Source organism: Canis lupus, chromosome 2 (genome assembly GCF_048164855.1).
Source record: "Canis lupus baileyi chromosome 2, mCanLup2.hap1, whole genome shotgun sequence".
Lineage (NCBI taxonomy): Eukaryota > Metazoa > Chordata > Mammalia > Carnivora > Canidae > Canis > Canis lupus.
In genome coordinates this window covers 74,352,013-74,379,725 of record NC_132839.1, presented here as the reverse complement: position 1 = coordinate 74,379,725, position 27,713 = coordinate 74,352,013, and the positions used below count along the sequence as shown (strand labels likewise).

Below are 27,713 nucleotides of genomic sequence, written 5' to 3'. Positions count from 1 at the left end.
AGACAATTTAGTGTCTTATATTGAGGTTTTGTTCTAAGTCCTATTAAATTATATGGAAAAAGATATAAATAATTTCTTTTAGCAATGCACCTTTTACAAACCTAAAGTTGTAATTTTTTGTCTTTTATTAGGCTTGTCCATTAGCAAGCCTACTGATTATCTAATTGATCCTCCCTGACCTCATGGTCCTCCCAATCAAATAGGGAATATAGGGACACCAGGGTGGCTCAGTGGTTGAGCATCTGCCTTTGGCTCAGGGCCTGATCCTGGATTCCCAGGATCAAGTCCTACATCAGGCTCCTTATATGGAGCCTGCTTCTCCTGTCTCTGCCTCTCTTTCTGCATCTCTCATGAACAAGTAAATAAAATCTTTAAGAAAAAAAAAAAAAAAAGGCAAGACAGCCACAAACAGTTAAGTACAGAAGGTGAAGTGATGGGAGCAGACATATGGCTATTTACAGAAACCTGAGGTGGGCAAGGACAGACCTCTGGTAAAGGTCATGTGTGACCTGAGCCTCCAAAGATAAACAGCCAGGCTTAAAAGACCGGGAAGAGTCTAAAGACAATCAATGTTTCTCTAGTTTAACTAAGTTCCTCCACCACGAAAAAATCAACACACCAATCAAATTTAATTTTTTTTAAACTTATTTGGAAAGGGGTCTTGCAGTGAGAAATCTATTCAGTTTATAATGACCCAATAATAGTTCAAGTAGTAAATCACCCAAATCAATGGAGAGAATGTAGGAAGAATTCAAAATGACTATACGAACAGATAGTAAGTGATAGGTTTTTTGGTATGTGGAACACAAAGAGAAAACACTTCAAATACTTTAAATTTACTGTAAGCTTGGTAGGCTTCTCGATACAACAAAGCAAGAAGACCTAGAAGTCTTTGCAGACGTCACCTCCTTCTGCAGCTTTGCCTGTGCAACTTCAGGCAAACAGACCAAAAAAAACCAATTGGACTTCATTAAAGACTGGATTGGAAATGCGCAGAATACACTATCTGGCCCTTAATAAAAACATGGCCTTTCAAACCGAAGTACTATGTACAGTTCTAAACACTAGTTCAGAGGCAGCAGGGTACAGTGATTAATAGATGTGTTCAAATCCAATTTTCTGTCACTTACCATGTCACAGTTCCTTCACTTGTAAAATGGGAGTAGGAATACCTACCTTTGAGTTGTTGTACAATTAAATGAAAAACATGTAATTTTTTAGCATAGTACTTAAGGGTGTTCCCCAAAATGGTAGCTATCATTACTACTATAAAGCAAGAAGTAAATCTCCTAGAGAAATGTCATTAAAATATCAAGAGGGGAGCAGCCCGGGTTGCTCAGCGGTTTAGCCGCCTTCAGCCCAAGGCAGGATCCTGAACACTTGGGAGCCTTCAGCCCAAGGCGTGATCCTGGAGACTTGGGATCGAGTCCCACATCAGGCTCCCTGCCTGGAGCCTGCTTCTCCCTCTGCCTGTGTCTCTGACTCTCTCTGTGTGTCTCTCATGAGTAAATAAATAAAATCTTTAAATAAATAAATAATAAATAAATAAATAAATAAAAATAATAAAAAATATAATACAATGTGGCCGTTCTTTGGCCCAAACACCAAGAATTACTGAAAAGAACCAAGGCACTGTCCTATTTTAAAAGGGGGGGGGGGGGGGCTAAAAACTAGGGTTCTTCCATATAAAGAACTGATCTAAAACAGCATGTTCAAGAGAAATACACACTTGTTCAGCAAGTTCATTCATTCAGCTAACATCCATTGAGTTCCTACTATGCAGTGAAAAGGACAGAGAAGGTCCCTATTTTCTCTGTGAAAAGGACAGAGAAGGTCCCTATTTTCTCTGTTTAATTCCTAGTGTAAGAAATGGAACATAAAAAAATAAGGAAATTCCAGGTAATACAAAATGTTATGAAGAAAATGGAAAGATAATTGGGGAGCAAACTCCTCAAAGAAACAACATATGAACTGAGACCTGAATGACATGAAATCAGCCACTGGAAAGTCTGGGAGAATATTGAAGCCACAGGGCACAGTAAGTGCAAATACCCTAAGGCAGGAACAAGCCTGGCAAGTTCCAGGGACAGTGCCAACAGGACTGGAAAACAGGAAGAAAGTGACGTGGCCAGGCTCCAGCTTACTAATGTAGGCAGAGAGATCAAGCAAGGTGAGTTAAGGGAAGGAGGCAGGGCCAAAACATGTAGTTTGGATTTTATTCTGGCCGTGCTGGAAGGCTTTCCAAAAAAAGGGTCACATAATCTGATTTACATTTTAAAGGATATCTCAGGCTGTAATATTCTCTTATATTCTCTTATTAAGGCTGTTAAGAGGAATGCACCATAAAAAGCCAAAGTGGAGGCAGGGAGACTAGGAGGTGAGAGTGAGAATGAGAGCTGGCAAAGGTAGAGGCAATAGTAATGAGAAGTAGTGGGCAAATTTAGAATGCATATATTAAACACTATCATTAACGGCAAATCAGAGAAAAAGAACTAAGTCACACATAAGTAGTAAGCACCTGAGACTGATTACCCAAGAGATACAGAATAAAAATAGAGATTGAAAGGTTTTAAGTTAAGTTTGTGACTAAGGGACATGAATGGGTTATTAGTATATTGACGATACTTCCTAGTAAGTATCCTCTGAAGCTGAGGTGAAGGGGACATTTCCTTCTCTTTTGGCACCACCTAGAAGGCACTGGACTAAATGGGCATACATCCAAGACTCTTACGTGTGATTCATAAAGTAAAATCTTTCGGGACCTTACTGACAGAGGCCCGGCCAGGTGGTCGGCTTTTGGAGCAGAACATAGCCATGGAAAAAGAAGTAAAGCTTTACCCAAATCAAATCACTAAATTAGCAAAACCCTTTTAAACTTCTGTTATCAACTTATGCTATTCTGCCCCTGCTCTCTCAAGAGTTAAACAAGAAAACCTTATACTGTCACACAAAGCATATTAATTTCTTAATATTATCATAGAAGTCTGGGAGGAAATCTTTTAAAACCAAGATTTTAATCATTACGGTTTTGCAAACATACAGTGAATATATCCTAAAATTTAAGGTTCAAAAGTCCCTCTCTACGAAGATAGAAATTTTCTTACTCCAAAGTGCTACCATGTAGAAAAACCAGGTTACAGAAAAGCACATGCAGTATGATACCATTTTTGTGTAAAATGTGTTAACGGTCAAAAAAAAAAAAAAAAAAAGCCTGGAAGGATATATAAATCACTACTAACATTTTGATTATCTCTGGATGGCAGGATTATCAATGACTTATTTTCTTTTTTTTGCTTATCCATTGTAATAACTTACCAATTATAAGTTATTTCGTATAAGCTAAAATATTCAGTTCAAGTTACATAAAAGGTAAAAAAAAAAAAAAAAAACTTCGAGAAAACAATTTCATTTATCTAGATCAGCAGGATTTCAACTGTGGTATTAAGAAAAAAAGAGCTCAGTTGCATACACAGGAGAAAGCAAGCTGTTAAGAGGAGGTCCCTGGAACACCACACAAGGATACACCCTTCAAGGAAGCTGTCTAAATGCCTAAGCTCTCTTCCTGGATTTCATAAGGGGCAATCAATTGGCACATGCTTCTTCTTTCTTGCCATTTACCAAAGAAACACCTCCATTAATCACTTCTCTGGGGACATTTTTTTTTTTTTTCCCTCTGGGGACATTTTTTAAAAGGGGAGGGTTTCAAACACCAAGTTAGGGCAAAAAGGTCGGGTCCTCTGGTCTCCTCCGTGCTGTCGAGGGGCGCGCAGGGTGGCAGGGCTTGAAGCCGTCTACACCAGAGGCATCTGCGTGGCAGATCACCTGAAGTGGAAGGGAAGGCAAGCTTTCTGCAGCCCCCCCTGAACTGGGCGGTGAGACCGCCTCCTAAGATAAAACTAAACACCCGAACGGTCTTACACCATCCAAGTTACTGTGCATGTGGAGCCGCCAACGGTTTCTGACAACACACAGGAACTGGAAGGTCTCAACAAACACAGGTATGACGTGCGTGAGGCTCATCTGACTTCTTGATGCCAAACCAAGACATTCTCTTAGTAAGGCCCTATCTTCGATTCTCCAAACTAGGGCAACTCAAAACATCCTACTTTCTACAGCTAGCAAATACCATCTTGGCCCAAACCCGAACCGCACACAGAAACAGCCACTTTGGAAAACTTTGGCTTTAAACGGCCACGCTGGACTTGCAAGCACTCCGGTAACCAGTTTGCTTTTATAAAGGGTGCTACCTCTTTTTTTTTTTTTTAATGTCAGCTCTGGTTCCACTTACTGAACAAACAGAAAAAGAATACTTTCAATTCGCACCACAGTCAGGACCAAAAAAGCTCCCGCTTTCGGGATGGCAGCTTTCCTGTCTTGTCAATCACAACAAAGGACGCATCCTAATGACTTCATCAAACCTAGAGAAACAGAGGTAAAGGATAACAGTGTGGATTTCAGGGTCTGTGGGGTTTTCCTTCCAGCTACGACTCTCTTTTTACTTCCATTATACGCCTCCACCCGAGCTGACGGTCTTGCCCTAAAAATAAAACCACCCGTAGCTACCCGTCCACTTTTTCCTGCTAAGCCCCGACTCTGGTTTCCAGCAGAGAAAGCCAAATTGCAGGCTCTTCTCCGCCTCGCTCTTCGCCGGGGGGGCGCGGGGGGGGGGGCGGGCTCGGCGGCCGCGGGCTTCTCCCGGTGCACAGGCACCAGCCCGGCGGGAGAACCGCCGAGCCCGAGAAGCCAGCCCCGCTCTGCCGCAGCCGCCGCAGTCCCCCAGAGCCGGAGGAGCCCCCAGGGTGAGGGAAGGGTGGGCCGGCACACGGCGGGGGCGGAGGGGGAGACACTCACCCGCCCAGACAACAACCGACGGGGCGGGGAGGATGGGGGCCGGGACCAAGGCTCGGCAGAAAGACCGCCTGAAGCTTCCGGAACGCTGCGGCTGCCCGGGACGCCGCGGCCGCTGCTGCTCCTGGCCGCTGGCTTCCTCCCCTCCTCTGTTTTGATTCGATTGACCACGTCACTGTAAGCCACGAGACCCGGATCTGCCGGCTCCCGCGGGCGGCGGCGCAACAGATTGCAGCGACTCGAGACCCCAGCGGCCCGCGGCGGAGCATGCGCGCGCCCCGCGCCTGCCCAGTGCGTCGGGGGAGGCGGGGCGGGCGCGGGCGCGACGGGCGCGGGCGACGCGCTCTCGGCGGGGGCGCGGCGCGCGGGGGTTGCAGTTCCGGTTGGGAGGGGTGGGGCCGAGCGCCGCGGAGCGAGGAGGGCGAGGCCCCGCGGCTCTGGGGAGGTGCTGCCCGCCTGACCTCTGTTTCGTCTTGGCTGAACCACGTCGTGGGCTGCGCGTCTGCCTTGGCCGGACTTGGTGGCTTTCTCAGACCCGAGGGCTTAGCATAGCGAGGGGACAAGTGGAGGCGGCCGCAAGTTCGCGTTTGCCGAAGGAAGGATACCTCTGGAGAGTTGGGTGGTGGTTGTTGTTGTTGTTTTTCCCCTCAGGCCCCGACGAAAATAGAATTTAGTCCTATGCACAAAAGTATGTCAAATGTAAAAAAAAAAAAAAAAAAAGTATGTCAAATGTAGAAGTCCCCGGACCCCTTCGGCCTCCCTAACGTCCTCACAGCCGGAGAGCTGTCTGAAATGAAACTCGAGAGAGATGTTAAAGGGACTATCAGCAACCAGGGGAGATAGTGGAGAATGGGCAGGGGCGAGGCTTTGTTGCGGGGACAGGGATGCTGGGTGAGGGAGGAGTAAGAACCTCGCTTCTTTTGGACCTGGTTGGTGCTTCCTACTCTCCCACCCTTCTGGCCTTCCTAGTTTCCCAGCTAAACCTTTGGGGTCCTAGAAACTGCCCAGTTTGGCAAAACTGGGAGCTACTTTGCTTTAGAACCACGAGTTAACAGACTTTTTAATGAGAACAGGACCAGTGGCAAACTCAAGATTCCAAGCAAAGATTTCACAAAGGCGTATCCTCGCCAATCTTGCAGAAGAGGTAAAAATTAGCTGTTAAAAACAAAACAAAAAACCTCTTCCTTACACCGACTGGATGAGCTGTTTACCTCTCCGAATTGCTACCCATCAATTATTATTATTATTGAATCCTCTCACCTGAGTCACCTGCAGCACATTAGTCGTAGGATCTGCAAGGTCTTTTTAATGGACGTGGATATTGCACATAGATAAAGACTTCTAGAAAATTAAAGATTTCTGGTAAGACTCCAAAGTATTTCCTAGTTATTTAGCAGATTACAAGTGAATAGAAGCCAAACTTCTTGACCCTGAATCTGCCATCTTGAACTCGATTTACTCAAATTTAGAGAGCTTGAGGTGGAATCTAGTACCCTAATGAAGTTGAGGTGCTGACACTATAGCAGAGGGAACTTTCATTTGTGGAACGGAAAGTCTTAAATGCTTGGGCGCACTCATGTGCACAGATGTGTTTGAGAACCCTGTTTAAAACAGTATGTCACAAAACTAAAATTGTATGGGCTGTTGCAAAATTATCAATACTTGCTTTATAAAGTAACTTATAGGAAAATTAAGACATTAGGATCCGTGGTAGGCAGGCAGCTTCCAAGGTAACCTCCAATGATTCTCACCTCTGGAAATGTAGTCCCCCCCCAGCCCTTTGAATCAGTACTAGTCCCATCCATAGAATACAGCTGAAGGTGTGTGACTTCTGAGACTAGGTCATAAAGGCACTGATTGCAGCCTTTCACCTCATTCTTTTGGGTTGCTTGCATTGGAGGGAGCTAGTGTATACAGCACTCTGCTCAAGCAGCTCTATGAAGGACCGTGTAGAGAGGAACAAGAGCCTCCAGCAATGGCTGCACCGACTTGCCAGCCATGTGAGTGACTGGGCTGATCTTGTAACCCCAGCCAAGCATTGGATGACTGCATCCCTGCCCCAGCATCTGCTTGCAATCTCATGAGAGACAGAAAGGGCCAGCTTTACTCACAGTGATGTGGGATCTTGACCTGGTTTTTGCCTAATAGTAAAGTTCAATCAACGTTTCTAAACTTGAAACAGTTTAGAAAACAAGAAGCATGTGTGTAATTCTCATAATTTGAAGAATAATATAGAATTCCTACCACAGTACCTGGAACATAGTAGGTACTGAATAATTACTTTTTTAAAAAGGTTTATCCATTTTAGAGACAGATTATGTACAAATGCTTGAGTCAGGGGAGGGGCAGAGGGAGAGAATCTTCAGACTTCCTGCTGAGCTCCAGTGCCCAAGGCAGGGCTCTATTCCACCTCTGAATAAATATTTGTTGAGTGGACACATAAAATTAAAAGACACACCATTTAGAAAATGCTGGAGGGATCCCTGGGTGGTGCAGCGGTTTAGCGCCTGCCTTTGGCCCAGGGCACGATCCTGGAGACCCGGGATCGAATCCCACGTCAGGCTCCCGGTGCATGGAGCCTGCTTCTCCCTCTGCCTGTGTCTCTGCCTCTCTCTCTCTCTCTCTGTGGTGACTATCAGAAAGAAAGAAAGAGAGAAAGAAAGAAAAGAAAGTGCTGGAAATATTGATAAAGGAGTAACACCATAATATATGAAGGACTCCTACAAATCAATAAGGAAAATATTAATGCCTCTAATACATGTGTAAGTATAGAGTATAAACTGATGATTCACACACAAAAAGGAGGTACAAATAACTAATTCTGCAAATTGTCAATCTCATCAAAATGCAAATTAAGGTGTACCTGGCTCAATCAGTTAAGCATCAGGACTCTTAATCTCAGCTCAGGTCTTGATCTCAGGGTCATGAGTTTAAGCCCCACATTGGCCTTGGTGCTGGGCATGGACCCTACTTAAATAAATAAATGCAAATTAAAGTAAGGTCTTTTTTACTACTCTATGGAGAGATTAAAGATTTTTTGTTTTTAAGTAATCTCTACACCCAACATGGAGCTCGAACTTACAACCCTGAGATCAAGAATCTCATGCTCCACCAACCTAGCCAGCCAGGCACCCCTGGAGATATTTTTAAATAGGAGTATCTCATATTGATACTGTTAGCACTATTGGTAGAAATTTAAGTTGACATTTAGCTTTTTGGAAGTCAATTTGAGAATATATACAAAGTTCTATAAAAATCACAGCCATTGGCTCAATTTCACTAGTAGGAACTTAATTGAAAAGTTAGTAAGAGGGATGTCTGGGTGGCTCAGGGGTTGAGCATCTGCCTTTGGCTCAGGTCATGATCCTGGGGTCCTGGGATCAAGTCCTGCATTGGGCTCCCTGTGAGGAGTATCTCCCTCTGCCTGTGTCTCTGCCTCTCTCTGTGTGTCTTTCATGAATAACAAAATCATTAACAAAAAAAAAAAAGGTTAGTAAGATTATAAAGATATTAATTGCATTTATATGATGGAATAAAAATGTGGAAATGACCTATTTGAACAATGGTTATGGAATGAATAACTTTGTTGCATTGTATGTTAGGATCTAAGAAACTTTGAGTATAGAAGTAATTTAAAACAGATTTTAATAAACTTAATCACATTTTATATGATGGAGAAAAAAATCTAGAAATAATCTAAACATAATGGTAATATAATGGATGAATATGTTAAATTGTGTGTTAGGGATTAACAAACTTCAAAGTTTCTTCCCTTTCTGAACCAAACCCAACTTTGATTCTTGATCTAAAGAAGAAAGCATTCTGAGAGATTTTCCTAAAACTACTGACATTAGTTACTAGGGGTGGGAGGCAAGTGGAGAGGAGTAAGTGGTGAGGGACTCCTTATGACATTTTACCCTTTTGTATGGTTTGAATTTTTACAGATCCATACGTTAGTTTTGCAATGAAAACAATTATTAATTTTTTTTACTTTTTTTTATGCTTGCATTAGGCTGCCTGTCTATATACAGACTGCCATAACAAAATACCACAGACTGGAGACTCAAACAACAGAAATTTATTTTCTCAAAGTTCTGGTGGTAGGAAATCCAAGATCAGGGTGCCCACAGAGTTGGTTTCTGGTGAGATCTCTCTTTCTGGCTTACAAATGGCCACTATCTGGCCGTGTCCCCACATGGCCTTTCTTCTGTGCAAAGGCCCTCCTGATGTCTCTTATAAGGACGCTAATGCAATTGAATTAGGGCTTACCCTTATGACCTCATTTAACTTTAATCACTTCTTTATAGGCCCTATCTTCAAATATAGTCACACTGGGTGGTAGGGCTTCAATATATGAATCTGAGACATAATTTAATCCATAGGAGTGGTTAAATATATATAACATAAAGTTTACAATTCTAACCATTTTTGAGAATACAGTTCTATGGCATTGAATACATTCATGCACCACCCAGGTGCCCCTCACTTAGCATAATTTAGGGTCATCCATGTAGTTTATAGCAGAATTTCCTTTCTTTTTAAGGCTGAATAATATTCCATTGCATGTATATACCCCATTGTGTTTATTTGTTCATCCACTGATAAAAACTTGAGTTACTTTCACCATTTGGCTTATTGTAAAACTTCTATGAATATGAGTACAAATATCTATTCAAGTCCCTGCTTGTTATTCTTTTAGACATTCTTAGACATTTTACATTCCTACCAACAGTGCATGAAGGTTCCAATTTCTCTGCATCCTCACAAATACTTGATACTTTCTTTTTTTTTTTTTTCATATTATCCATCCTAATGAGTGTGAGGTTGTATATCATTATGGCTTTGATTTGTGTTGTCCTGATAATTAGTGATGTTGAAAATCTTTACATGTGCATATTGGCAATTTGTATATATCTTCTTTAGAGAACTGTCTATTCAACTACTTTGTTCATTTTTTAATTGGGTGGTTCTTTTTTTGTTGTTGAGTTATAGGATTTCTCTATATAGTCTGGATATTTTTTTTTTTTTATAGTCTGGATATTAATCCCTTATAAGATAGATATATAATTTGTGAATATTTTGTTTCATTGCATGTGTCCTTTGCACTGTTGCAAAGTGTCCTTTTTCACTTTTCACTCTGAAAATGTCCTTTGCACAAAAGTTTTAAATTTTGGTAAGGTCCAATTTATTTTTTTCTTTTGTTTCCTATGCTTTTGGTGTCATATCCAAGAAATCATTGTCAAATTCCATGATGCTTTTCCTCTGTTTTCTTCTTTTAAAATTTATTTATTTATTTATTTGAGAGAAAGAGAGAGAGAGAGAGAGAACACAGAGGGAGAGCACACAGAGGGAAGAGAGGGAGAAGCAGAGTCCCCGCTGAGCAGGGAGCCTGACACAGACTCAATCCTAGGACCCTGAGACCAGGACCCAAGCTGAAGGCTGATGCTTAATCAACTGAGCCACCCAGGTGCCCCCCTCTGTTTTCTTCTAAGAATTTTATAGCTTTAGCTATTAAATTTAAATATTTGTTCAATTTTCAGCTGATTTATATATATACTGTAAGGTAAGGTTCTAACTTCATTCCTTTGTATTTGGATATCCAACTCTCTGAGCACCATTTGTTGAAAAGACAGTACTTTCCCTATTGAATAATGTTGATACTCTTGTCAATCATCTGACTATATATGTGAGTATTTATTCCTGGGTTCAATATCACATTGTGTGTGTGTGTCCATTTTTATGCCAATATCACATTGTTTTGATTTTTACTGTGGCTCTGTAGTATGTTTTGAAATCCAGAAATGTGAGACCTTCAACTTTTTTATTTTAAGATTCTTTTAACTATTTAGGGTCCTTTGAGATTCCATATGAATTTTAGAAATGATTTTTCTATTTCTGCAAAAAATGTCATTGGGATTTTGATAGGGAATGTTGATCACTTTTGGGTAATATAGATGTCTCTTTTTTTAAAGATTTTATTTATTTATTTGAGAGAGAGCATGAGCGGGGGGAGGGAGAAGGAGAAGCAGGCTCCCCATTAGCAGGGAGCCTGATTCAGGACTCAACCCCTGCCTGGACCCTGGGATCACGCCCCAGGCTAAAGGCAGATGCCCAACTGACTGAGCCACCCAGATGTCCGGGTAATATAAACATCTTAATAATATAAAGTCTTCCAACCTACAAACACAGAATGGATGTCTTTTCATATATTTATATCTAATTTCTTTCAGCATTGTTTTCTAGTTTTCAGCATTGTAGTTTTTTACTTCCTTGGTTAAGTTTATTCCTAAATAATTTATTCTTTTTGGTGCTATTATAAATGGAATTGTTTTCTTAATTTTTCTTTTGAATTATTCATTATTCGTGTATACAAATGCAATTGATTTTTGAATGTTGATTTTGTATCCTGGAACGTTGTTGAAGTTATTAGTTCTAACAGTTTTTTTGTGGAATCTTTAGGATTTTCTACATATAAGATCATATCACCTCCAAACAGAGATAATTTTACTTGCTTTCCAATTTGGACACCTTTTATTTATTTTTCTTGCCTTGGGTCTAGCTTGGACTTCTAGTACAATGTTGAATAGAAATCATAAGTGAATTAATTATGACTACCATACAGCATATGGTAAAATGCTTATGGACCTATTGTTAAAGGAAAAAGTGACACAACATGCACATTATACTTATATATGGATAAAGAATATTACATTGATGAATAAACACTAAAAAGAGGAATATTAAAAAGTGAAGATGGTTGTGTTAGGAAGTGAGATAATTCTTGATCTTACATTTGAAAAAATTTTTTAAAATTTTATTTATTTGTTTAGAGAGTGTGTGTGCCAGGAGAGGGGCAGACGGAGAGAGAGACAGAGAATTTCAAGCAGACTCCACACTGAGCGCAGGGCCACACCCAGGCTTGATCCCAGGTCCCTGAGATCATGACCTGAACCAAAATCAGCAGTCAGATGCTCAATTGAGCCACCCAGGCACTGTTCACATTTGAAATTTTAAAAATATTTCAACAGCTGAACTATAGTCTGAACTGAGCATACTAAGAATTACTATGCTTTTTAATATTAATATTCTAAAGATTTTGGGCTTTCTTCTTAAAATTAATCCATTCATTTCAAACAATATTGGAGATTGATATTTTATCTCAGAGCTGAAGGTTTTGCACCTATTAAAACAGTTTATAAACTGTTAAAATGCCTGAGATACCTTAAAGTTCAGAGAGGTCTATGTTTTTATGTTTAGCAATTTGGATAAAATACTTAACGATTTCTGCGCTTTATCATATTTACTTCCAATGCTTTTACAGTTCGCAGTCTTCTTTTTAACTATAATTTTAATGTGCTGAAATTTAAAATTTAGTCCAATATTTTCTATTTTCCTTTTCATTTGATTTTGTTTTTTACTTTTTTGTTTGTTTGTTTGTTTAAGATTTTTTATTTATTCGTGAGAGACACAAAGAGGGAGAGGCAGAGACATAGGCAGAGGGAGAAGCAGGCTCCTTGCAGGGAGCCCAATGCAGTCTCAATCCTGGATCCCAGGTCATAGGCCCTGAGCCAAAGGCCAATGCTCAACTGCTAAGCCACCCAGGCATCCTTGTTTTTTTACTCCTAAGCCTAGGTTATTTTCAGTTCAGCAGGTGTTTGTTGAATACCTCTTATGCAGTGGGACACTATGGGCACATTGATGAATGAAAATCATGGGGAACCCAGAGTGGCTCAGCAGTTTAGCGCCATCTTCACCCCAGGGCGTGATCCTGGCAATCTGGGATCAAGTCCCATGTGAGGCTCCCTGCGTGGAGCCTGCTTCTCCCTCTGCCTCTCTCTCTCTCTGACTCTCATAAATAAATAAAATCTTAAAAAAAAAAAAAAAAGAAAGAAGGAAAGAAGGAAAGAAAGAAAGAAGAAAGAAAGGAAATCATGTGGCCTACAAAGAAAATACAGATCCAATATTTAGTTCTAAGTTCTCAATTATTTATTTTTTTATATGTAAACTCTTAATTTACTTAGGATTAATTTTGGACAACATGCTTTTATAGTTTTTTTGAAAGTTAGTGAGGCACTTCAAATTCACATTAGACCTCTTTTATTATTCAGTATAAAACCTTCACTGTTAGCCAGTTGAAGATAGTTATACAACTTAAATTTAGGAGAATTCGATCTTGAGAAAGTATATTCACTTTTACAGTCATCAGAATAAATTAGTTTACTCTTACATTTTTAAGAGCTTGCTGTCTCATTACTATCATGCTATTTCCTCAGCTAGAGCACTTAAGTTGTGTCTTCATAATTTCAAACTGCAAAGGGAACCAAAAAAAATTTAGTATGTTTGCTTTTTCTATGTAATAATGAATAGATAATATTCTATTTACTAATTTTTTAGAAAGTAATAAAGATGGAATTTATAGAATGATTTTTCAAATTTTTTGTGTAATAGATATTGAAGATGGGGACTTGGTGAAGGAAAATATTGAAGTTTCATGAGTAGAAATTGGAAAAGTAAAGACATTTCTAAGGGGTTAGGAAAATAAAAGGCAAAAAATAAAATAAAATAAAAGGCAAAAAATAAAATAAAATAAAAGGCAAACTATTTGTCCCCTGACCTTGGGGATAGTGTTTAATAAGTAAGAGTGGGGGGAAAAAAAGTACATGTGGATAATGTTTAATAAGTGTGGAGAAGCAGTGTGATAGCTTCAGTATAGTTGCAACTTGCCCTTCCACATTTCTTCCTTTTAGAAGATATTACTTATGGGCACCTGGTTGGCTCAGTGGGTAGAGCATACAACTTCTTGATTTCAGGGTTGTGGGCTCAAGTCACACATTGGGTGTAGAGATCACTTAAAAATAAAATATTTTTAAAAAGAAAATGTTACTTATTTCATTCTTTGGAACACATTAAACACACACACACACACACACACACACGCACAAAACTAGAGATTATTGAATTCTAATAGTGAGTAAGCTATGTCTGTTTTTATTCCCCAATCTCTAACTCCTCACCAAAGTATTTCAGTTTCTTTAAAGTTTAAAAGATACCATATTCTGCTATGGAGATATTCTTTCTCCTAATGTGATACGTAGAATTGTAAATCTTGAGAGACCCCAAAGCATTGCAGGAGGATTTTAGGTGCCCCTTTTCTATTCCTGGCTGTTATATTATCTCTTTATCTGACTAAATCCACAGACTTTTAGCTTCAGCCACATTCAAAAATGCCACCTATTAATTCCTTGCTAATGGAAATCAACTTTATCTAAATGCCAAATTAATGGGAGATTAAAATAGATGAAAGATGTTCCTTTCCTGAACTAGGCTTTAATCTAGGATTAGCTATGACTAGAAATCCGTGGGCTCTGGGAAGAAGGCTGTGGACCTTGAGGAGGAAAGATAATTAAAAAGTAGACTGGGATATCAGGGATGATCTGGAATGTTCATAGATTCAATTTCATAGGATTGTGAGTCAGCAACAAGCCCACACGTAATTAAATGGCACAGTATATCTTAAAATGCTCTGTAAACAATAATAAACTAGACTATTAAAAAACCAACCAATTCTGAATGATTTATAAAATTAGTCTTATATACATATTTGCAAGATGTACTTATACTTCTAATTATATGAAACAGTTTGAAAGGAGGGCACCTGGTGGCTCAGTGGTTGAACATCTGCCTTTGCCTCAGGTCGTGATCCTGGGGTCCTGGGATTGAATTGTGCATCAGGCTCCCCACAGGGAACCTGCTTCTCCCTCTGCCTATGTCTCTGCCTCTCTCTATATGTCTCTCAGGAATAAATAAACAAAACATCTTTAAAAAAAAAAAAGAAGAAGGATCCCTGGGTGGCTCAGCAGTTTAGCGCCTGCCTTTGGCCCAGGGCGCGATCCTGGAGACCCGGGATCCAATCCCACGTCGGGCTCCCGGTGCATGGAGCCTGCTTCTCCCTCTACCTATGTCTCTGCCTCTCTCTCTCTCTCTCTCTCTCTCTGTGACTATCATAAATAAATAAAATAAAAAATAAAAAAAAAGAAGAAAATGAAAAAAACAGTTTGAAAGGAGTCCAGGTCAAATCATTGTATCAGGGATTGTTTCATTTGAAGTGAAAAGGAGTCCTGATTTTGACCCCACAACTAAAAATACTTGATACATGATAAATACTACCCTCCCCTAGGACACCTGGCTGGCTATCAGTGGGTCATGGGACTCTTGATCTCAGGGTCATGGGTTCAAACCCCACATTGGGTGTAGAGATTACTTAAAAAAAAAAAGAAAAAAAAAAAGATTATCCTCCCCTAATTCATTCTGTGTTTGAAAAAGCATCAGCTTTTGGAGGCTATCCCTTCTGTCATTGGGTTAAGTGAGAGGTACCAGTTAAGAAAATTAGTACAACCCCCACCATTATTCCATCCCTCATGTAAGAGAAGACAGGAACAGTGAAAGTTGCCTTTTAGAGGGAATACAGTATTATAAAGAGAGGGTATTTTCTTTCCTTACATCGTGAGGGAGAGTAGAGAATTTCCCCCTTCTCTAAGACCAGAAAGGGAGTTACCAGAAGAACCATTCACTAAGTAGAGGTGCTTGAACCTTCTGAATCATTACCTGCTTCAGTAAGTTGAGAATCAGTGATTGCCTCTGGTCTAAAAATTGCTAAGCCATTTCCCTGATGTTGCTAGGGAATAGAAAAAGAGACATGAGAGGGGCACCTAACTGGCTCAGTCAGTAGAGCATGCAACTCTTTATCTTAGGGTCATAAGTTCAAGCCCCACATAGGGCATAGAGCTTAAAGAAACATAAAAAAAAAGTACATAAATAAAAATTTAAATATTTTTAAAAAGACATGAGGAACTGGGTAAAGCTGAGAGAGGGAGGTATCAGCTGAGTAGTGGAGCTGTCTGCATACCTACTGTTTGGAATGGCAAGTTTCCCAAGACTCAAGTTGTACTAGATGGTATAGCAGGGCCCTAGACAACTGCCCCATCACCACACATGCACAAATGCACGTGCGGTGCATACCCATACCAGCTGTGTATTATTTCCAGCTCAAGCGGTCAAAAGAAACTCCCAATTCCAAATTCTGAGGAGAGAAAAACCAATTAGCCCAGCTTAGTCCATTCCTGGTCCAATCAACTAGGGGCTCAAGAGCAGTATTATGAATGAGCAAACTCTTAGAGAAGGAGGCATGGGCAAGCTCATTTTAAAAAGTGAATGGAAGGAAGGTAAAAGAGATATCACAGCACAGTTATCTGCAACCAATATTTTGATGATGGGATACCTGGGTGGCTCAGCGGTTAGGTGTCTGCCTTCGCCTCAGGGTGTGATCCTGGAGTTCCAGGATCGAGTCCTGCATCGGGCTCCCTGCATGGAGCCTGCTTCTCCCTCTGTCTATGTCTCTGCCTTTCTATCTCTCTGTGTCTCTCATGAATAAATAAATAAAATCTTAAAAGATACATATATTTTGATGATAACAAAATTGGGGAAACTGATCCATTGTAAAAGAAGATATGTTCCATTTCCTGACTGAGTCTTCCATTTTGAGGTAAAAATCTGAAGAATAATGTCATTGTCCTATAATATCTAATAATGTTTAATGTAAAATTTAATTGCCATTATGACATGACTGTAGTTGGCAAAAGGGTTACATATTTTATCTCTCTAATAAGTTATATTTATGGAAGATCCCTTCCCCCAAAAAGTACTCATTTGGAATAACTGTAATTTTAATTAATCATTATGTACCTGACTTCTAGGCAAAATGTTTTTTGGACCATAAGAAAGTTCACAGTATACAAGTAGTCATCATTATCAGCAACATTAACAAATATCTATAAAGCACTTATAGAAGGTCAAGTCTTTCTGCTGCTGCAGTCATGGTTAACTTCAAATAAATAGTGCCTTCTAAAAGGAAATCATTGGAGTGCTGGTGCTGGAATAACTGGGAATCCATATTTAAAATCTTAAGTATAGGGGTGCCTGGGTGGCTCAGTCAGTTGAGCATCTGACTCTTGATTTCAGCTCAGGTCATGATCTCAGAGTCATGAGATCAACCCTGCTCAGGATTCTCTCTCTCTCTCTCTCTCTCCCTCCCCCCCCCCCCCCGCCTCTCCTTCCCCTCCCCCACACACAAAGAAAACTACTCAGCAATAAACAGGAATGGATTGTGGATATACAAAACAACATGGATAAATCTCAAATGGATTATGCCAAGTGAAATAACTCCATGTCAAAGGTTACATACTGTAGTATTCCATCTACAACATTCTGATAAAAGTAAAAATATAGGTGGTTCAGTTAGTTGAGCGTCTGACTTCGACTCAGGACACAATCCCAGGGTCCTGGGATGGAGTCCTATGTGGGCTCATGATCAGCAGCGAGTCTGCTTCTCCCTCTCCTTCTGCCACTTCCCCACTCATGCTTGCTCTTTCTCCCAAATAAATAAATAAAATATTTTTTAAGTAAAAATAGGGGTGCCTGTGTGGCTCAGTTGGTTAAGCATCTGCCTTCAGCTCAGGTCATGATTCCAGGGTCCTAGGATCAAGCCCCACTTTAGGCTCCCTGCTCAGTGAAGAACCTGGTTCTCCCTCTCCCCTCTACTTGTGCTCTCTCTCTCACTATCTCTGTTGCTATCTCTGTCTCTCACAAATAAAATCTTTTTTAAAAAACATTTTAAAAATTTTAAAAATCTTTTTTTAAAAAATATAGGAACAAATATAATGCACATGGATCACTGGTTTCCAAGATTAGGAGTGGAAAAGGGTCATACAGACAGCAGGAGGGAATTATTTCAGGTGTTGAATTGTTTCATTCTCTGTGATAGTGGTTACAAAAAGATACATGTGCAAAAAAAATCTACACATGCATAACATATCATAGATCTGTACATACACTGAAAACATGAATTTTTATGTATTTTTTTATTTGACAGAAAAAATAATTACCTGCATAAAAAGCATCCTTGATGCTTTAAAGAATGGTACCTTGTTATCCATATTGAGCTTACAAGTTTTCATAAATCTGTTGCATGAAAGTGAAGCTCTTTAAAACCATACCAGTCTTTCTCTAAGATGTCTCTTACACCTGTGCACGAAAGATCAACAATCTTTTAGAACAGTTTTTTTTAAATATATATTTTATTTATTCAGTCATGAGAGAGAGAGGGAGAGGCAGAGACCTAGGCAGAGGGAGAATCAGGCTCCCCACAAGGAGCACGACATGGGACTCAATCCCAGGACCCTGGGATCACATCCTGAGCCGCAGGCAGACGCTCAACCGCTGATCCACCCAGATGTCCCATTAGAACAGTTTTAATGAAGTAAAATTAACTTAAATAGCACAAATTGAAAGAGTATAATTTCGTAAGTATTAATATATGTAGACAACCATGAAACCACCACATCCAAGAAAACTATTTATCACACATGTCATTTTGTAGTCCCTAATTCCTCTTCATTCTATCCCCTCTTTCCCAAACAATCATGACCTCAGTTTCTGTAGATTGTTTTGCATTTTATGGACTTTTATATAAATGTATTCACACAACATGTACTCCTTTTTTGTCTAACTTCTTTCACTCAGCATAATTATTTTGAGATTTATCCCTGTTTTGTGTATCAAGAGTTCATTCCTTTTTATTGCTGTGTAACATTCTGTTGTAGGGTATACCATAATTTGTTTATCCATGAATCTCTGGGTTTTCAGTTTGGGCTATTAAAAATAAAGCTACTAGGAACATTTGTGTATGTGTCTTTGTATGAATATATACTTTCATGTTTCTTGTATAAATACCTAAGAGTGGAATGGTTGTGTCATATGGAAGGCACATATTTAACTTTTAAGAAACTATCAAACTGCCAAAGTACCATTTTACATTCCCATCAGCAATGTGTGAGGGTTAATTCCTTCTTATCATCACCAGTAACTGGTACAGTCTTTTCAGTTTTAGATGTTTGTGTGGAGTGTTATCTCATTGTGATAATAATTTGTATTTCCCTCATATCTAATGATGTTGAGCATCTTTGCATGTGTTTATTTGCTATATTATATACCGTCTTTGGTCAAGTAAGTCTAAAGATTTTAATGAAGTAGCTTTCAAGAGATACAAACATAAAACTTAAACTTCCAGGTATTTACTATTTCCTCTAAGAGTTCCTTTTTAATAGTTGGTTTAAATGATAACTTTATTGAGATATGATTCATACACCATAAAATCCATCCTTTTAAAGTGTATAATTCATAGTTTTTAGTATATTCATAGATTCGTGCAACTACTACTATTGTCTACTTTCAGAACATTTTCATCACTCTAACAAAAAAAACGCATAATCAGTAAGAATCACTTTCCATGCACCTCCTTTTTCTGCCCTGGAAACCACTACTACAGTTTCTGTTTCTGTGGATTTGCCTATTCTGGCCTAGCAGTAGAATTACTCAGGCGTACGGTAACTCTAGGTACAGCATTTGAGTAATTATCAAACTGCCTTCTAAAGTGGCTATACCATTTTACAATCCTACCAGCAATGTATGGAAGTTCCTTGCATTCCACATACATTCTACATTCTCATCAACTTGTTATTGTCTTTTGGGTTTTAGCCATCTTAGTGAGTATGAAGTGGTATGTCAATGTGGTTTTTGACTTGCATTTCCCTAGCGACTAATTATGTGAGGGCATCTTTGCATGCACTTAATGGTCATTTGTATATCTTCCTTGGAGAAGTGTCTATTCATATCTTTCACCCATCTTTTAATCAAATTGTCTTTTTATTTTTGATTTGTAAGAGTTATTTGTTTTTTAGGGATTTTCTTTTTTGTTTGGTTTTAAAGATTTTTTTTTTGAAGATTTTATTTATTCATGAGAGACACAGAGAGAGGTAGAGACATAGCAGAGGGAGAAGCAGGCTCACTGCGAGAAGCCTCATGTGGGACTCGATCCCGGCACCCTGGGATCACGGCACCCTGGGATCACGCCCTGAGCCGAAGGCAAACACTCAACCACTGAGCCACCCAGGCATCTCTGTAAGAGTTATTTGTATATTTTGGATTCAACTCCCTTACCAGTTACATAATTTGTAAATTTTTAAAAAATATTTTATTTATTTATTCACGAGAGACACAAAGAGAGAGGCAGAGACAAAGGCAGAGAGAAAAGCAGGCTCCCTGCAGGGAGCCTGATGCAGGACTCTGTCCCAGGACACTGGGACCACACCCTGAGCTGAAGGCAGCCGCTCAACCACTGAGCACCAGGTGTCCCTATAAATATTTTTTTTATTCAGTAGATTAATTATCCTTTCACTTTCTTGATAGTGGCTTTGAAGCAGCATTTCTTTGAAATGGAATGCTTCAGAGTTTTTAATTTTGGTAAAATCTAGTTTGTGTATTTTTTTCTTTGGCACTTGTATTTTGGTGTCATACCTAAGGAACTATTGCCTAATCTGAGGTCATGAAAATTTACCCCTATGTTTTTTCTATGTGTTTTACTGTTTTAACTCTTAGGGCTATGATCCATTTTGAATTAATTTTTATGTATTATGAATTAGGGGTCCAACTTCATTCATTTGCCTATGGAGATCCAGTTGTCCCAGTACCATTTGTCGAAAAGACTTTCAACATCTTTTTTTTTAAATATTTAAAAATTTTTTTTAAAGATTTTTAAAAATTTCGGGATCCCTGGGTGGCGCAGCGGTTTGGCGCCTGCCTTTGGCCCAGGGCGCGATCCTGGAGACCTGGGATCGAATCCCACGTCGGGCTCCCGGTGCATGGAGCCTGCTTCTCTCTCTGCCTGTGTCTCTGCCTCTCTCTCTCTCTCTCTGTGTGACTATCATAAATAAATTTTTTAAAAAATTTTTAAAAAATTATTTATTCATAGAGATGCAGAGAGAGAGAGAGAGAGAGAGAGAGAGAGGCAGAGACACAGGCAGGGGAGAAGCAGGCTCCATGCAGAGAGCCTGACGTGGGACTTGATCTCCAGTCTCCAGAATCACGCCCTGGGCTGCCGGCGGCGCTAAACCGCTGCGCCACCAGGGCTGCCCTTTCAATATCTTTTTAATAGTTTTAATCTCTAATTGGGAATATGTCTGTGGAAAACTCATGCATCACTTAATTTCAAAGCTCAGTATCATCATACTTAATTTAATGTCTGCCAGAGTTATCTGTCATCTTATGACTTGAACATGAATAGTCATAGTTTAGTTTGCTTTCACATCTGAAAGATGTCCAGGAACTAAGCTAGATTTGCTTTTTAAAAAACCATGTTTCCTAGTACAGTAATAGCTCATATTATTCTTTAGAAACAAGAAAATGTAACTCTTGGCATTATTATTTAGTCCTATAGTTTCTTGTATAAATGTATCATTTTTTAAATTGCAAAGATATTGGTAGAACCTTAACTTATATCCAGTCATAACTTCATTAGAGCTAGAACAACTAGCTTCAAAGTTTACTTTTAAACAAAATTTATTTATGTTAACAGAAAAAACATACTTTTAAGCAAAATTTGCATACATTAACAGAAAACATTTGGTCTTGTACTGTGTTAACTTAGTTGAGCAAGAACTGAGTCCCAGAAATTTTCTTCTTTACATAGTTACAGGTTAACCTGGGCCACAGGAGACATTTTGGACGAGAGCAAAATTTGGAAGACAGAGGTGAAAAAGGAGCTATCTTTAAAAAAAAATTATGGCAACATAATTCACTCTCCATATAACCATATAACTAGCCCATTATCCTCTTCTTTTTACACAGGAAGGGTCAATGCAGTACACCACATACTGTTGCAGTTCACGCACATTGTCACCCATTTGTTGGCTCGTTTGGAGGTATGAAACTGCAGCGGGTGTAAAGCAACTCTACCTTCCTGCTGAGTCTCTTCCTTTAGCTTCTCCAACTCTGACTCCTGAGTCAGCTGCACATTAGCTTCATAATGAAGGATTCTAGCTTCTCTTGTGGTTACCTGTACCACTAAAGTTAAAGGCTTAGAGGTGGTAAGGGACCGAAGCAGGTTCCAACTTGTCCTCTCCTACTAGTTTTTGCCATTGGTCCATTTTCTTTCTAGACTGCCTGCCATCAGGCTTAGCACCACAGAAGCAAAAGCCATGCATAAACTATTTAACCAGCTTCCATTAATTGTGTGAGGTCAAATTCCTATATATAACAAATCCTATGTCATTTCCAGGGATACTGTTTTTCTGATCAAATCCTGTTACATCATTACACACTTACAATTTGAGAATACTTTCTGTCAATAAGGCATCTAAGTGTATAATTAATGAAGAGTTAACTGGCCTATACGATCTTCACTCCTTATTCAAAAATACCTGCCCAGAAGATGTCTTATCCAATAATTTTTTTGTGAGCTCTTGTTCTTTAAGATATTCAGCTCGAGATTATCACTTGGATTTTCCCCCATGTTCTGCTTTAGTATATCAGATGAACACCAAGACTGGATGAAGTGGCCTGGGGGTAAAAAATAAACTTTTAGTTCTATTGAATATAGGAGTACAATGTACAATACTGGTTAAGCTTACTAATCAGCCTCTTAGGGTGATAGAATTAATTTAAGGGATATGAAATGCCACTATAAAAGGGATACAAATTAAAATGTGATTTATTTCTCTCCCTAATGGGTAAAATTTAAAAGAATAATATATTAATTGATTATTTAACCAGTACTAGTTGGGGATGTGAAATGAGAAGATTTAGAGTTACTTAATCCAGCCCCTGCCTGCTGTTATTGCAAAATTGGGTCCCTCATTTCAACTGATTGTTCAAGGATATCTGCCAATCAACCTGGTTCACTGGTATCAGTTCCAGAACACAGGGTCATGGAAAGCAGTAGCCCAGTGTCCAGCAGATGGCAAAATTCTTGTGAAAGAAGAAAAAGAACAAGTTGGTCCAGGGGGCTAACTTGCAGGCAGTATTCCTGGCAGTGATAGAATTAGATACAAATAGAAGCCCTACTCTTTGAGTGTCTACTGATTCTTGGGCTGTTACCAATGGATTTGTAATCTGGTCTAGCAAGTGGGCCAAACATAACTGGATGATAAAAGGGGTACCCGCTCTTTGGAAATCTTTACATGAATTCCAAAGGCAAATAAAAGTGAAACATGTTGCTGCTCAACAAAGAAACTTTATGCAAAGGGTCAACAAGTGTGATCTCTTGAAGGGGCAATCTGGGTTCACAAAATGAATTGACATTAGGGAATTCAAGCCATGCAGCAATGGACCACATGACAAAATGTACTGGTGGCCTTTGCTGAAATGCTGTTAATAACAATTCTGTTTACAATTAGCCTTTGGAAGTATTCCCAGGGGAGAAGGTCCAGTACAGAGCTGGCAAGTAGATAATATTGACCCTTTAGCTATTGCTCTAGGGGAAATTAGATGATTATTGACAGAACTTGATGCATATTCTGTGTTGGGTTTTGCATACCTAGTGACTAAAGCCACTGTCTTTAAAATTTCCAAAGAGCTGGAACGAGAATATTGTGCCCATTTGGCTCTCTTAGTTACACCTCCTCAGATCAAAGCACTCACTTCTCTGCCCACATAGTACAACAATGGGCAAAGAAACATCCCAGTTAATGGACTGGGCTTATCATATTCCTTATTACCCTCAAAGGAGTAGATTAATAGACAATTAGAATTGGACTAAACACAGCAACTACTTAAAAAGATGCTGGGATGACGATGGATTGAAGGATTGGTCTACAAACTTGTAGCTTGTGTTTTGCAACTTAACATCAAGGAGACTGTATTTGGGTCTCAGTTAAAAACAAACTGTTACACTTTTACAGTGGAAGGGAAAAGAGAGTGGGGAATAATAGAGGTACATAAAAACAGGTCTTTCATAGTTCATGACAGTTTTCTTTTTTAATGCTGTCTTAGTCCCTTTGGGTCGTTAAAACGAAGTACCACAGACTGGGTGGCTTATGTACAACAGAAATTTGTTTCTCACAGTTCTGGAGGCTGAAAGTCAGAGATCACAATGCCATCTTGGTTGAGTTCTAATGAGGGCCCTCTTTCAGTTTGTAAACTACTGATTTCTCACTGAATCCTCACAAGGCACAGAGCAGAGACCAACAATTTCCCTTACGACTTTTATAGGGGCAATACTCCCATTTATGAGGGAACAACCCTCATTTAATCCTAATCACCTCCCAAAGGCTCCACCTCCTAGTACCATCACAATGAGGAGGGGCTTTTTTTTTTTAAGATTTTATTTATTTATTTGAAAGAGAGTATGAGCCAGAGAAATCACAGAGGGAAAGGAAGAAGTAGAAGCTGCCCTGCTGCTGAACAGTGATCTGACACGGGGCTCTATCCCAGGATCCTGAAATCATGACCTGAGCCGAAGGCAGCCATTTAATGGACTGAGCCACCCACAGGCCCCAAGGGGAGGGTTTTGATATAAGTTTGGGGGATGGGTATGGACACAATCAGTCCATAACAAACACACTGGACTGGTAGTCCCTGGACTGGATGTATAGTTAAGGGCTCCCAAGGCCAACAATGTAAAACAAGATAGTATCTACTGATTTGAACCTAATGCAAGAATTTCAAAGACATTGATGGGATAGACTATCCCTTCCCCCACTTTTCCAAGTTGGGGCTAACTATGCAAATGTTTTGTTGCTAGTGGACAAGATAGCTCCATTTTCTCTACTTCTTGAATCTGATCCCCTAAATTTGGAGCAGACTGGAAGCTAAGTCCAAACACATCTCATCTTGTTACCAACTACATGGACTAGCCTAGCCACTAAAGCAGAGAGATCTTCTTCAGGGGAAAGGTTTGAACTAAAATTAATGACTATTGAAAGAAAAGTGAAATTATTGCTAGAGGAAAGGAGCCAACAAATTGCTTTTGCAGAAGGGAAAATCTAACAGTGTCCGTGAGGCTTAGATAGAGACTTAGAATAAGAGAATAATATTCTGTCTTAGCTTAGACTCAGGTGCCTGTTCTAGGGGAAGGAGTCTGCCAAAACCTCTTCCTCTTTTGAAGAGCCAGGAAGTGAGATGAAGAAAAACAGTCTACCAGGAACAGTCTACATTCTCAAAATGAATCAAAAAGTGGGAAGTTTTAACTATGACTATACAGAAAAATACTAATGTGGCTGTGTCTTTTGGTTTTTGTATCACAGGACATTATCCCTATGGAGGAGAACTGGCATTTCCAAGGAAGAGGTAGACTTGATTAATGATAGGTTGATTACAGTTCTTAATCATTCAGCAGATGTATGCTTAAAGTTCAGATAGCTTTAGATTCAGGAGGCAGAAGAATTATAAAAGTTGGTATAAAAATATAAGAAAATGCATGTTGATATTATTTACTGGTTTGGTTTCTGCTTGAAATCATACCTCTTTCTTACTAGTTATTGCAAATGCTTATTTAGAATCTGTGTGTACATTTCTTTTTTCTTTTTTCTTTGAAAGAGAGAAAGCAGAGACAGAGCACGAGCTGAGGGAGAGGGGCAGAGGAGGAAGCAGGCTCCCCACTGACCAAGGAGCCCGATATAGGGTGCCATCCCAGGACCCCCCATCATGACCTGAGCCAAAGGCAGACACTCATCTGACTGAGCCACCAAGGTACCCCTGTGTGTGCATTTCAATTGTACAGAAAGTTAATTTCTTTCAAAATAAGGATAGTTGTTTTACCCATAGATTAGAATGGTGGACTATATACTGTGACAGTTGACTCCCACAGGCCAGAAATGAGCCTGCATTGTTTTGCTAGTTACTGTATGGCACTGACCCCTGGACAAGGCATGAAACATATTGATAGTGTTGTTTCGTAACCATAGGTCTGAGGAACTTTGGGGTAGTTGTGATTTGTACCACTTGGTTGACATTGAATATTAATATCATTGAGACCAGTGCTTTATAGCTGGTCTCAGCTCTGCTGTTGGGACTAGCTATTTAGCAGGAATATACCTATATGATAAGTAAAATGTAACAAACTCCACCCAAACTTTATTTTGGGCCTTTTGCTGATATTCTGTGCACACATCAGTGGCTCCTGATCTGGGAGAGAAACTGCATCTGGCCTCCACCCTTACGTAGGGCAAACAAAGCAGCCTACCCTAGCCTCTCTGGACCCCTGAGAGTGAGGCAGCCTTTGATGTGATGCAATCTTTATTTTAATGCCATCAATATATTCTTTTTTTAATAGAGTATAAATTTGTAAGCGTTGTGATTTTGAGTCTTGTGACTTTTCTTGAGCAATAAAACCCTGTTTATCACTGTTAATGCATGTATAGATATTATACATTAAAAATATTCTAAGAAAATAAGGGTGTGCAATATAGGTTATCATCAGGGACTCTGTTTAGAAGATAAGAAAAGATAGAAAGGATGACAAAAGGTTGTAATATTACCTAATTTAGGAGAAACATAATCAGAATATTTTGACTCCAGAACCCCACTACTTAAGAGGGTTCTTGTTCCAATTAGAACTATCCTCAACACATAGCAGTTAATTTGAAATTTTAAAACTTGACTAAACTTTCAGCTGTTATGATATCACACTGTGGTTGACCAAGAATTTGGTCAGATTCCAGAGAATTATCTTATGATATTTAAACTTAGAGTTTCCTATTAAATCCTAGAGTTTCCCGTAACTCCAAGCTAAGGGCACCATGTTTCACATAGACAGTGGGGAATATAAAGAGAGATATTCATGAATAAATTGAATTGTTTGGTGAAATATTTTGTAGCATCCCACATGAGTTGAAATGGGAAGAATTTAGAAACCCTACCATAGAAAAATTTTCAGTTCTTAAATATAAGTTATCTAGGACTAGAGCAAAAGTTTCATCAGAGCATAATCTTAGATCCAACAGATAAGAATGAAAAAGAGATGGTATGTGACAATATTTTGAAAGGACAGTGGGAAAGCAACAAAAATCTTACCCTAAAATCATAGAAACCAAGGTATTCATAGCTGAACTAGGAACAAAAGTTTTCCTTAACTGAATGATCTATATGGGTGGAGGCCTGCTTTTCCTACTGGAAGACTGACCCTATAAACATAATTTAGGTCCTGATATCATTTTCAACAATTAAATCATAGGACCTACTGAGTAATATAAGACAGACACTGTGGTTATTTGATGACTGAATAAACATGACACAGAAAAAAGAACATACAGTACTTGGCTTTGATAAATAGTTCTCCACCCAAATACACATAAGGAGCAACTGCCATTAAATTTTGGATGACTCTGTCCACCAATTACTTGTAAGCAGAGTAGATAGGTCATCAGAGACAGTCTAAAATAAAACCTGATAGTCATTAGCTGGCAGTAGTTGAGCATTTTTGATGTGCTAGTACTTTTTTTTTTTTTTTAAAGATTTTATGTATTTATTCATGAGAGACACAGAGAGAGGCAGAGACACAGGCAGAGGGAGAAGCAGGGGAGCCCAATATGGGACCCCATCCCAGGACCCCGGGATCACGACCCGAGCTGAAGGCAGATGCTCAACCACTGAGCCACCCAGGCGCCCCTGATATGCAAGTTCTTGCACTATGTGCTAGGTATAGGATGTGATTAACAATAATGCAATAGATAACATTATTATTACCTTTTCACAGATGAGAAAACTGAGAGCCATAAAGTCACTCCAGTTTTCTGACATCAGGCCATTGTTTAATGATCTGTGCAGAGTGGCTGGTGGCAGCAAAGGAGAAAGAGTATCTGAAAGGAAAAAAGCAGCTCACTAGACTTTCATCACCAAAAGTGATTACTTCAAACGAAGAATTCGTAAGAATTTATTCTATCTCTTCTTCTATACATTAATTTATACATTATGCATAATTTATATGAATCACAGCACCAATTAAATTACCACTTTTATAAAGTATTTTATTCTCC

At 39.3% G+C, this 27,713-nt stretch overlaps 1 protein-coding gene and 2 long non-coding RNA genes across 22 annotated transcripts in view; 1 reads left to right on the top strand and 2 right to left on the bottom strand.

The window, feature by feature from the left end:
• The window catches only part of SMIM14 (small integral membrane protein 14), a 95,153-nt gene extending 90,000 nt beyond the window's left edge, over positions 1–5,153 (bottom strand). For 2 of the 12 annotated variants that reach the window (XM_072807144.1, XM_072807125.1), the window contains exons 1-2: positions 4,852–5,125; positions 4,289–4,418 (exon numbers count right to left, since the gene is read on the bottom strand). Coding sequence is in view for 3 of the 12 variants with exons in the window: in XM_072807068.1 (XP_072663169.1) it covers positions 4,852–5,117 (266 nt within the window). In the remaining 9 variants the exon portion in view is untranslated. Of the gene's footprint in view, positions 1–4,288; positions 4,419–4,851 lie in introns of all 12 variants that reach the window. The other 10 variants (XR_012021490.1, XM_072807068.1, XM_072807100.1 and 7 more) reach the window with 9 other exon arrangements.
• LOC140621796 (uncharacterized) lies at positions 3,678–27,684 on the top strand. 7 transcript variants are annotated; one of them, XR_012021539.1, is made up of 3 exons: positions 3,678–3,998; positions 25,276–25,428; positions 27,434–27,684. It is a non-coding gene; the product is annotated as an uncharacterized lncRNA (long non-coding RNA). The 7 variants fall into 7 exon arrangements; XR_012021538.1 differs by lacking the exon at positions 3,678–3,998 and adding an exon at positions 4,031–4,432; XR_012021541.1 differs by lacking the exon at positions 3,678–3,998 and adding an exon at positions 4,834–5,139.
• Positions 13,200–27,713, bottom strand: part of LOC140621788 (uncharacterized) — a 51,287-nt gene continuing 36,773 nt past the window's right edge. Inside the window, exons 2-6 of one of the 3 annotated variants that reach the window (XR_012021530.1) lie at positions 27,424–27,536; positions 22,161–22,299; positions 17,790–17,928; positions 15,454–15,523; positions 13,200–13,696 (exon numbers count right to left, since the gene is read on the bottom strand). This is a non-coding gene — a long non-coding RNA (uncharacterized lncRNA). The remainder of the gene's footprint in view (positions 13,697–15,453; positions 15,524–17,789; positions 17,929–22,160; positions 22,300–27,423; positions 27,537–27,713) is intronic. The other 2 variants (XR_012021531.1, XR_012021535.1) reach the window with 2 other exon arrangements.